The sequence below is a fragment of the Carex rostrata genome, chromosome 34, assembly GCF_964058835.1.
Source record: "Carex rostrata chromosome 34, lpCarRost1.2, whole genome shotgun sequence".
NCBI lineage: Eukaryota > Viridiplantae > Streptophyta > Magnoliopsida > Poales > Cyperaceae > Carex > Carex rostrata.
In genome coordinates, this window is record NC_135951.1 from 2395076 (window position 1) to 2407478 (window position 12403).

At 35.9% G+C, this 12403-nt stretch overlaps 1 protein-coding gene and 1 long non-coding RNA gene across 2 annotated transcripts; one reads left to right on the top strand and one right to left on the bottom strand.

Moving 5' to 3' along the window:
• Window positions 1–34: 34 nt before the first annotated feature.
• LOC144549076 (uncharacterized) lies at window positions 35–2981 on the top strand. The gene is made up of 3 exons (XR_013509563.1): window positions 35–1873; window positions 2071–2125; window positions 2541–2981. It is a non-coding gene; the product is annotated as an uncharacterized LOC144549076 (long non-coding RNA).
• A 2529-nt stretch (window positions 2982–5510) lies between these two features.
• LOC144549061 (putative disease resistance RPP13-like protein 1) lies at window positions 5511–12143 on the bottom strand. The gene is made up of 9 exons (XM_078297818.1): window positions 11356–12143; window positions 8204–11092; window positions 7527–8015; window positions 7354–7422; window positions 7171–7240; window positions 6553–6694; window positions 6143–6270; window positions 5961–6038; window positions 5511–5777 (listed from the first exon to the last, which is right to left on the bottom strand). Exons 1-2 carry the CDS (start codon window positions 11725–11727, stop codon window positions 8231–8233), a joined length of 3234 nt encoding a protein of 1077 aa, XP_078153944.1. The 5' UTR covers window positions 11728–12143; the 3' UTR covers window positions 5511–5777; window positions 5961–6038; window positions 6143–6270; window positions 6553–6694; window positions 7171–7240; window positions 7354–7422; window positions 7527–8015; window positions 8204–8230.
• Between the last annotated feature and the right edge of the window lie 260 nt (window positions 12144–12403).

The window sequence follows — 12403 nt, forward strand, 5'->3', positions numbered from 1 at the left end:
ACTATTTTGAGTCCGTGGGTGTCGGACCCAACGTTCTCGTACCTACGCGGGTGAAATTAGGGGTACCCAACTTGTTCTCCTTCCCGACGCAACTCCTTCCATCGTGGATTCGAAATGCACCTTCGATCTCCTCTCCATCGTGGATTCCAAATCCACAGGTAATCTCCATTCTCTTACGAATTTGCCCGACTTTCTATCTATAAAACTCGAATTCACGACGGCGGCGGTCGGCGGAACAGGAGATAATTTAACCCTATTTTTTCCTTTACGATTTTGTGCGATTTGCTTTCCTTGCTCTGGGATGTTCGCTGAAAAACCCTAAAACCAATACCTTCGATTTAGATACTGCAATATTTGATCTCATCTTGGTTATTACTATCTCTTTTAGTTACTGAGTTTTTCGTATTTAGCTGTTATTGTTGGTTTGATATAAATTTGTGTTATCGATTCAGGCCTATTGGGGAGATATAAATTTGTGTTTTTCGTATTTAGCTGTTATCAATTCAGGCCTATTGTGGAAATATAAATTTCTGTTGATGAGAGTCAATAGAATACAAAATTGATACTTAGGACTTTTGGCAAGTGGTACCAGGTTCGTACCAGTCCCGGAATAGTAGTGGTACAGATTTGTGTTGTGATTAAGTTGGAGGTATGGATGAATTTACCTCTGCGAAAAGTAAGTATATCAAATGCATTACTGAAAGAAAGAAACGGGAATAAACCTAATTTTTATCTCTTGAACATTCTTGTCAAAGATCTGATATTAAAGTTGTAATTCTTCAAATCAAACACCTTGATTGAATCAGTTCTTCACCAGGAACAGTGAAAATGTGCCAGGTGAGGTAAGATGCCATTTATATATCCATTGCTCGGTGGACTGGTAGGATTTTGTAGGATACATTTCCCGTATCACATTCCTAAGTTTGAGCAGCTCTGATTAAAAGTATGTCTGACCTTTCTTGTTTGGCTTTACTCGAAAACACATAATTGAGCATAATGAAAAAAACATATACCATAGTGCGAGATTATTGTATACATGGTTTTATGATCTATTGGGAAGTCAACACTTCATAATAAATGAAAGAAGAAAGAATGGGTGAATTTTTAATCAGCACTGCTCTTTTTTTATATATTAGTAGCTTAGAACATTAAATTTTAGAAATGTGGGGACATTTTGGTTACTAATATATATTAATAGATTACAACATCCAAATTTAAAATGTGGGGACATTTTTGTTTTATAAACATATATGAAATGTTATATCAGAACTATATATCGCACTCACTTTGGAGCACAGCGGCTACTTTTTATTTTTTTTCTTTTATTTCTTTTTACATTGCTTGGAATACAGTGTATTCACCGTAAATCACATCTTGAAATATTGCTTACTGGGATTATTAGTATGAAATATTGCATGTTGGGAAATTTGGTGATCATATAGATAGATTATGTGGGGACATTTTGGTTACTAATATCAAATGACTTCAAATAAGATGAATCTTTTGTTATTTTAATTTTTGATGGTTGGCGGCGAAATGCCAACAGGTGTATTGATAAGAAAAGTTTTATTTACAGAATACTAATGCCAAATGAGTTTTTTTTTTTTTTTTTTTTTTTTTTTTTTTTTACGGCCTGATTTAGCTGCAGTTGGCTTTGGTCAGATGGCAGTGGTATCATCAACTTAAATTATTCTTATTTATTGAAAATTTTCTTAAATGTAAGCACTCATGTAAGTTTTAGTTGAATTTAAATAAATTTCTGGCCTTAAAATAAACTATGATATTATAACTAATAGTCATACAGATGGTGGCATTCCTTTGCTGTTAGAGCTTGCTAGGTGTTATAGAGAGTTCTCAATCTGAGGCTGCAAAGGTTATTTCTTTTGGATTTACCTAAAACACTAAATTTTGGTAAATAAGTTGAAATTGCTAGGTGTTTCTTCAACTGTTTGTCATGCATATATTTCACATATTCTGTATGTAATTCAATACAATTCGAGACATGATTGAATGGTGCCACAATTAGGAAAACTAATCTTGTTTTGTATTTAATCTTCTGTTAATTTTTAGACAACTATATTATTGCTCATCTCAGTAAGAAGGGAGAAACCAAGAATCATCAAAGGTATCTGCTGTCTTTCTTTTTATTTCTTGTAGGTGTCTAAACTCTTTATTAATGAACCTGTAATTGTAGTCTAATGGTCAGTGTGGGTTAAAATAGGAAACATTTTCCATGTACCCTTTTGAAAAGAGTGAAAATATTACATTTGCCCCTTGCTAATAAGACAAGGAGTCTACTTCTACCTTACCTTGCACATCGGTGTATCAGATTAAATTGTGTAAAAGTTGAGCAATTTGCATTACGCTCCCGCAATATAGTCAATGAATTCCACTTGTTGGCCGAGCTAGATGTAATAAAGTAACAAATATTTGCATTATGATTATTTTCTGAAGCAATGTGATTTCCAATACTTATCATTGGTGTAATCAAACACTTGGTTTCAACTTTCAATCACATCTCTTTTGAATTTGACCCCTAGGTACTGTTGATGCCTGGTTTGGTTTACTGGCATGTCAGTATGGTACATGCATGTATCATATCTAATATGGTATAGATTCTGGTTCATGATAGATGTATTTCTGAGTAGTGAGTTTTTTTTTCTTTGGTGTTTAGAGGAGTCCAGATCAGGCTTGCTGGTACATAAGAATGGTAGGAAGAATAGTACTGGTAAATGGTACCGTAATGGGTTTACTGGTACAGGATGTAGTTTTGATATGCTGGTACAGTTTGTTTTTTTTTTTATTTATTTTTTACTTTTTTTGTTTGGTCCAGTGTTTGTAGGCCTAGCTACTGATTTGGGTTAGAAAGGTAGATGTTTTATTTTTAGGCCAAGAGCCTTTGTAATGCCGCCCTTTACATTTTCCTTTAATATATTCATTGGCAGCTGCTGCCATTTAAAATAAAAAACAAAAAACAAAAGAACAAAATAATAATATGGTATAGGTATTCTCTAATCGAAATAACTGAATACTTCATTTTAGTAGAACATCTCTTGACATTTGATTGATGTAGAATGTTAGGACACATTGGTCATCTTGATTTTGAACTTGCTCTTTTTATTTTAGTGAAGTAGTATATAAGCAATGAATTTCTTAACGATAAAAATATATTTACGCACTTTGTACTAGCAGGAGAGAAATTCACAAAAAACCGTAACTCAGATCTCAAATCACAACTGCTTGCACTTGTATCTCTAGCCCGTACTTTTTCTGTAGTCGAACTCAGGTTAAAGCTTAAGTGCATAAAGTAATGTTCCTTGAATTTGATATAATTGTATTTGGATTTTGGAGTGCAAAACAGTCATCTGAATTTCACGTATTTACGAATATGATTCAGTAATAGAGTGATTATCAATGGACGGTTTCATACTCTCGCAGTTTGAAAATAAATATTATCTCACTGTTTTTTAAAGTAAGATATCCGAAATTTTCTATTTGTTATTTTCAGTTTATAAGCATTAATATAGCATAGTTCTCCATACATACTCTTCTTGCTGAAGTGAAACTCACATTCTTTCAACACTCTGAATACTTGGTTTCATTTATATCTGCATTCCATGAGTCACTGCAGAAAGCGAAGATAACTGAGAATTTTGATAGATTAATTTGATTAAGATTTTTTTAAATTAATTATTAATTTTATATAGTCATAAAAGAAATTATTCATATTTTATGATGTACAATTTTAGTTCAATATAAAAAAAGATACAATGTTTGAGAGCCCGTTGGAGAGACCATTCTTTGTTCTTTAAGTAACAGAAGTTACTTTAAGCAATTTTTTTGATTTATATCCTGTTAATTTGAGAAAAATGCTCTTTATTTGTTAGATTTAAGACAGTTGCAAATTAACTGTCGATTTATAGAATCATAAATTAAATTTATCCAACTTATTTAAGACAGTCTAGAGACAAATTTTGAAAATTAAAAGTTGGGTTAAAAGGTCACAACTCCGAATTTCAATAATTAATCTGAAAGCATAATAGAAACATATGAATAACATATATAAGAACTTAATCTGAAAACATAATAGAAACAAGTGATCATGACAAACCTTTGGAAAAGAAACAAGTAATCATAGAGTACGTTTGTATCGATTTCTATTCCTCTGGATTTGCAGGAGGCAGTGCGAAATATTATAGGAGCACTGGTGTCACAGCTCCCGATTAAATATCTCGGTTTGCCTCTTACTGTTAAAAAAACCGAGAAAGATTATGTTCCAACCAATGCTCGAAGTGGTACAGAATAGAATGGAAGAGTGGACGTCAAATTTCCTGTCTTATGGGAGTAGGATCACTCTAATCAAAGCAATTCTCTTAGCAATGCCCCTGGATTACATGGAAGCGCTGAAAATTCCGGTTGGAGTCATTAAGCACTTAGACAAAATGCAACGAAACTTTGTTTGGAAAGGGAATGACACGTGCAAAGGGATAAATTGTCTGGTAAATTGGGACATAGTATGTGCCTCCAATTAGCTTAATGGAGGACCGGGGATTATTGACTTACGTTTACAAAATGATGCATTGTTAACCAAATGGATATGGACGATTGAAAAATCCACGGAAGGCTTCTGGGCTTCAGCAATGAGAGACCTATATGGGATAATGTGGGTGCCTCATTTTTTATTAAGGATCTGGCAAAGCTGGTTCACTTCTATAATTCCTCGATATGAAGAATTGGAGGGTTAGAATGGAGTGCATCAGGTAGCTTCACGGCTTATAGGATGATGAATCACCAAGGTATCATATCTCCCATGGGTACAAAGCTTTGGAAAATCAAAATCCTCATATAGGTCAAAGTTTTCATGTGGCTGCTATTCGACAACAAAATCATATAGCCCAAGAAATTCTCATAACAAGAGGATGCACATATATGCCGGGTTGTCACATGGATTGTGGGTCATACTAATCTATTCTTGCGACAAAATAAGAAATGTATTACAGCTTGGGCGGCAGGGGTATGGGCCCTTTGGAAGGAAAGAAACAGACAATTTTTTCAGGTGAGCGAAAATCAGTGTAACGCCTCATTGTGGAGGCAACGATGGAGGTTGCATTGTGGTTGAGACGTACTATAGGGAGGATTTTAGCTTTTGATCCTTTTGTATATATTATTTTGAGACGCTAACTAGGAACTTTGTAATTATAAGTTTTATTGAAAATTTTTGTCCGCTGTTCTTTACCACTGACCATTAAAAAAAAAAAAAAAAATCATACTTTCAATCCCCATGGAAACGCGTGGGTATTTAACTTGTTTCTTAATATATGGTTAATTAAATGTAAGGCCATGAGACTGTACCCCATTAGAGCGGTTTGAGAGGTGATTCGAAAGACTGCAAAAAAAAAGAAAAGAGAAAAAAAAAGAGATTCGTGATCACTCTCTATTTTTTTTATTTTTATTTTTTGCATTTCAAAGCCCGTGGGTAATATTACATGTCCTTAGTTTTCTACCCTTACAAAGATTCAGGATTACCAGTATCGTAGATCAGGTACCTCCTTTTCCCTCCTATAAGATTAAACATTACAAAGACTTTTGAAAGTAAGTAATGTAAATCCTATGTAATTAATTCCTCTAATTCTCCCTGTCCTCACAAGGTTGTCAGCCACATGATTTTGTCTCTAGCTACATTCTGACAGGTGAGTTTCGGTTCTTTTCGAAATCCGTCCACACACTAAAAGATTCCTCGTAGGCTTCCCAATTTGCTTGTACCCGCGGCTGAGTACCTATTACCCATTCAACCAAGGACTTGTTATCTGAGAAGAAAGTTCTCACCAGTAGAAATATTTTTTAGTATACGAAAGTTCTTACCAGTAGAAATATTTTTAAGGAGAATAAACATGTATCAGTAGCAATTTATCTTCCTTTGTATCAGTATTAAAATATAAAAAATACAGAACTATACCAACCTTCCGATTGAGTTCCCTTTGAAAATGAACAGTAAGTGCACGAGGTATGTGACCCTTTGTCAGAGTCTCAGCTAGCTCCTGTAATTTGGCATGAAAAACAAAAACAACACAGTTGAACTACAATAGTTTTCCTGAAGAATAATAAATTAGAGAAATTAGAGAGAATTTTCAGAAGAAAGTACCTCTTGGAATTTATGAAATTTAGAGGTGCGCTGTTGCAGAATGAGATTTCCTTTCACCTTGTTAACTTTGAACAGCTTGAGGGGCACTCAACCAGGGGCATGAAAACCCTAGCTGCCACTTCCTGTATCTTTAATTTTTTACATCAGTAATTTACCAATTGAATCATTTATCCCATTACATCTCAAGGCACTAATAAGTACAACAGATTATTGTATCAATAATCAGAATCTTGAAAAGGAACTAACAGTGGTACCATACCACTTCACCGGTGCTGATCATGGCCTAACAGTATACTAAGAAAAAACATACTGTTTGCACATACTCTACATAAATTTGTATACACGAATCATACTAATTGGTTATATGTGGAATATAAATGACATGATGTATTAAATTAAGGGATGTAAACCTGATAGATTTCAAAGCCGCAGTCTTCACGTCAGAGCAGCATGTAATGATTCCAGATATTTTCACAAGCTTCCCAATATTTGATGCCTTCACTTGTCTAATTGCCATAGGGGTATTCTTTGTCACCGCCATAATACACCTCACTATGCCATTAATATATGTTTGATATTAGCCAATCAGGAAGAACAAACTTCCAAGAAAATGTGAAAGGCTCAGTAATATAATTGATCACCGAGAAGTGATAAGACTATATTAGTTGACATTAATGTGACTTATTAGTCATAGTTGGATTGGCATTGGGGTCAGCACTATCTAACGTCTCGTCAACACGCTGAGTCACGAGGATGTCTCGGTCTTCGTCAGCCGCAACAGCCTCTGTAGGCTCAGGCATTATTTCATCAACTACCTCTGCAAATACTCACACGTACCTCTGTGTTTCCTATCACTCTTTCCCTGAACCCCCCCCCCCCCCCCCCCCCCCCCCAATCCTTGCACTGTAAAACTACATAATTTATTTCATGAGAAATTTCTAAATTTGATTGGTTATGAATGAAAAGTTGCTATGACATCTAATTCTAAAACATGATGAAGTGGGGGATGAAAGATAATAGAACTATACACTGCAATTCTGCAAAGGTCGTCCAACTCGATCTGAACTGCACAAAAATCTTGTGATTTCCCACATCTTGCTGTATACAGTGAAAAATAACATCACAGTATATGTTATAGGGATAAGTGCAAATTTTAAAAACATAGGGGTTATATTGTAAAAAAAAGGGAGATGAGAATATTGAGAGCTCACGAGGAGATTGAGATATGTTAGGTTCTCCATCGTCATCTGTGAAGTTTGTCAGGAAATCCTTTGCACTATCTGTGAGAGATAAAAGAGAACACTTAAGAGTGACAAAATGACCCTAGTAGAGAGATAAAGCGGCGTGGTTAGAATTTAAGATTAAAAGGATCAGACAGAGATACCTTTATCAGTGGCGAAATTCAGTTTCTCCAGGAGGAACCTTGATCAGCTGTGTGATTAGAATTTAAGATTACTGTCCGATGGTTTTCTTTTGAGTCAGAGCAAGAGAGAGGGATAGAGGGTGGTTGCTGGTTGAGGTGTGCCATGGAGAGGAGTCAGTAGTCGACGTAGGGATGAAGATGGTCGGAGTAGAAAAACCTTCGCGTCGAGAGAGGTAGACAGAGATGCAGGGTTAGTACTTTGAGTATGTGAGGGGAGAGGGAGATCGCAAGGTCGGCTCACCATTATCCCCGATTTAAATTGGAAAGGTATCAGCATGGCTTTCCATTATTTCGCGATCCCACATTGGAAAATTATCGGTTGAACTAGTTGGGGGCTTGGGGGGCCTGAATATTATTCTAATTTGATTAGTAAATCCATTTCTATCAAGGGTCTACAAGGGGACTCCTAGATGTTCCTTGTGGGCAAAAGGAAGACATCATCACAGAAAGCTGCAAAATAATTGGATAATAGCTGATTTAGCAGCAACAAACAAGTAATATAGGAAATGAAATGTTCATTTGTCAAATTAGGAGCAATTTAAGTCGTCGACAAATCCAACCAATGTTTATGGTTACATATATGTAAGAAATTCAGTGGACTAAAATTTTAATAATCAAATAATTATAAAATTACGAACCTGATTTGATTATTGCACATGTCCAATTTAAATGTCATGACATCTGCAACCACGAACACGCACATAACAAGGGCCAGATGGAATCAACCCATCTGGCAGAACATGAAGCAAATCACAGTCTTCGATTTCCAACCTCGTAAGTGCTGAAATGCTTTGACGGCATATTTGTGGCATTTCATGAGAGGAATCACCAATGGGCTCAGTAGATCCTACCAACTGCAGTCCATCCATCGTTAGTGATTTCAAGTTTTTACATGAACTAATTTTCAGTGTAGCCAACTTAACCAGATTCCCTAGTCCGGTAATCAACTCCAGGTGGCCACACTGTAAAATCTGCAGTTTTTCAAGCTGGGACGACAGTTGCTCCAGCTGTATAACTCGGATACTAGAACATGTCTGAATCTTGAGGTGCTTGAGAGTGTGGAGTTTGCCAAATGGAAGAAGTTGAATATTGACACAACATTCTAACAATACTTCTTGAATTGAATCCAAGGAAGATGGATGCCTCATCCATTCTGGTATTCTGGCCGAAGGATACCATCTTACTAAAAGTTTTTTTAGGTTAGGATGTGGTTGGAGACATTTTAACAAGAAAAAATCTACTTCATCTACACCAACTGACCGGCCATCATAACCTTTTCTAAGGCTTAATATCAGCTCTGATTTTGCATCGTAAGGAAATTCGTAATTTCCAGAATCCCAGCATAAATCCAATGTTTCAAGTTTGCATTTATTTCCCAGTACAGAATCCCAGCATAAATCCAATGTTTCAAGTTTGCATTTATTTCCCAGGTTGGCATACGCATCTACTAAATTCCTCATCTTCTCTAATCCTTCAATAGAGAGTTTCCCTTCAAGGTTATTCATATCCTTTAACCAATCTATACTTCTAACTCTCAACCATGCTGCCATTGTTTTTATTGCCGAAAAATTAACATGATCATGAGGGACATAATTAAGCTTGTAATTGTTTTTGACTGAACCACGGATGGGCAACAATTTAAGCTCCTCTAAACGGTGGAGATGGCATATTGCACTAGGCAATGCTTGAATCCGATTAGAAAGAATTGTTAATTCACGAAGGTTAGTAAGATTTCTGAGATCTAAAGGAACTTCCTCTAATTGGTCACTTCTAATATCTAATCTCAGTAAGTTACTAAGTAAACAAAGTGATTTGGATAGCTTCTTAACTTTGCTTGATTGGATATTTAGAAACTGTAAGTTAGCAAGGTCACCAATACTTTCAGGTAGATCTTGAAGGGAAAAGCAGTTGAGAATTAAAGTCTGGAGGTTGTAAAGGAGACCAATGGATACTGGCAACATTTTCAGATAAAAAGAAGTAATACGAAGATAAACAAGATGTTTCAACTGGGGAATGAAGTCAGGAATCTCTGTGAAATCCCCTTTCAATTCCAATACCCTAAGTGCTTCAAATTTACTGAGGTTGCATATGGCTATGTCTGCTCGCCATTCTTTATAAAATTCTGGCAGCTTCGAATTTAGACCCATTGCCTCAGTATCGTTAATACAATATCGGTTCTCCAATCCTCTGTTACACCCGATCAGATCCATGGAAAGAGTTCTTAAACCCATCCTATGTTGTCGAAGAATTTGATTTACATGTCCCACAAAACCTCTTACAAATAAATGGTACGTTTCTTTCTGAATAATATCTGTATCATTAAGAGGTTGTTTAATCTCCACTGAATAATGTTCATTCTCAGAATTCAATCGAGCAAGGTCATGGGTTATGTGGCGCAACTTACAGTATTGTGAAGATCCATATGAAAAATCATCAAGTAATAACCTGTCTTTTAACTCTTCATAGTATTTAACACCAATTTCTCTGCTTCTTCTTATGTCCTTTGCCGGGATGTAGCCATGAGAGATCCATAACGCTATCAAATGCATCTTTTCTAGTAAGTAATCTTTTGGGTACATTGAGCAAAACAAAAAACACAGCTTAAGATGAGCAGGTAGATGAGCATAGCTAATCTGAAGTGCTGGGAAAATATCTTCTTTTGATTCTTTTATTTCCCAAAGACCATTTTCCAGAATCTCCCTCCAAAACTCTTCATCAGTTTCATGCCTAAGGAGGCTTGCAATTGACTTTACAGCCAATGGCAACCCACCACACTTCCTTGTAATCTCCCTTCCCATATCCACCAAGTGTATTGGCATGGTGTAACTTGTACCACTAAATGCGTAATGCTGAAATAAATGCCAGCATGAATATTCAGATAATTTACTTGGGTTAAAAAAGGTTGTTGTTTGCATGACCTTTGCTACCTTTTTATTTCTTGTTGTCACGAGAATTCTGACCACCCTTGCTACTTTAAAAGGAACTCGGAACAACTTCCAAAGATTATGATTCTCGTTCCACACGTCATCTAAAACAAGTAGTATTGTTTTTCCCTTCACAGTTTTTGCAAGCTTTTCTTGTAATTGGCTCAACTCACTTAAACCACAATTGGTGTTGGAGAATGATTCAATGGTTCTTTTGATGAGTATCCTGACATCAAATTCTTCAGTGTCACCTACCCACCCATTTAAATCAAAGTACCGGGTTACCCTCTCATCTTTGTAGACCAGTTGGGCAATGGTGGTTTTTCCGAGACCACCTTTTCCAATAATTGAAATGACCGAAAAGGGCTTTTCTTTTTCACATAGTAAGAAATCGATTACCTCCTTTTTTTCAGCATCTCTGCCAAAAACACTCGCCTCATCAACAATGTGACTTGTTGGGAGTCGTAAAATTTTATTGTTCTGACGTCTAACCCCATCACTCTCCGTTAATTGGAGAGCATCACCATCCTTCGCAATTTCATAAAATTGACTTCTTATTTTGTTAAACTGATCAACCATGCCATCAAGAATTGGAACAATGTACTGTCCAAAAAGAAATGTATTATTTAAGTATGCCAAATTTAATAATTTGATAACTGAAAAATGATAAATAGATTTGAAATGTATTAATGTTAGATTGGAAAAGCTGATAATATAACAATTGACCACTCCGGTGGATAAATTTCTATCTAAAAAACAATAAAAAATTCAAGCATCCTCTATTAAGTTTTAGTTCCAAACAAGAAGAAAAATAACACTTGCACAAGTAAGTTAATTTTTAATATATATATGCAAGAGGTACTAACCTCCATTTTTTCTCTCTTGTGAGAACCTGAAGCTGCAGAAGCCTTTCTTGCTTCTAGCTGGACACGGGTGACCTCATACTGGTACTCGCTGAGCACATCCTCGGCATCATAAGAGACCTTTTTCAACTCCTTGAGCCAATACTTGACGGAGTGGTCTCTAATCTCCCTCTCATGAGCATCATACAATGTGTGCTTGATTTGCTCCAGAATTCGCATCAGCCTCTCTAGATCCTCCTCAGCCACTCGAGCACGCCCTCTTTCAGAGTTATTAGAATTTGATGAAGAGGAAGAAGGAGCCTGCGCAGAGGCTGTAATTGAGGGTAGCAAATTGGTGATTAGTGAGAGCAGAGAGGTTATCAAATACCCTGCCATTTTGCTCAGTAGATTTCGGTGGAGAGGCTAGGAAGAAAGAACCTTAGATCTGAGTTGTGTATATGAGAAATTTGTGAAAAGTAAAGAACAGAAGAATGTTGAGATCTGTGGAGATAAGGTAAGTTCTTGGAAGTGGTATGGAGAAGACTTTGTACAGTAGTCAATGTTTATTTCACAATTTATTTTTCTTTTATTTTTTATTTAACAAAAGTTGATATGAATATTTTAGGTGGAGTGGGGTCAATAGTTATTACCTTGTCGAAAGCTCTGTAGTCGTGAAAATGAGAAGTGAGTAAACAGCAGGAGTGTGTTGAGATCTGAGGGGTAAGGTAAGCTCTTAGATTTGGCATGTTTACAATGCTTATTTAACTTGTATTATTATTTTTTTTTCTTTTTCACGAGAGTGATTACTTTGAGTGGAGTGGCCGGGGTCACTATGTCTATATGTTTTGGTGCTTTCCTTTTGGCTCTTATGTTCTTGTCATATTCACAAAAGAATCACTGTTACTTGAGAGTCACATGCATTGGCCGACTAGCCTGGCACTACTATTCATTCATGTACGTATACAGAAATGAACTAGGATAATTGAAGGAAGTTGCAATAAGTAGAGATTTTGCTAAGGGAATTACTTTTACTGAGAATTTGCTATCATGAAAATTAGAGATATTGAATTCG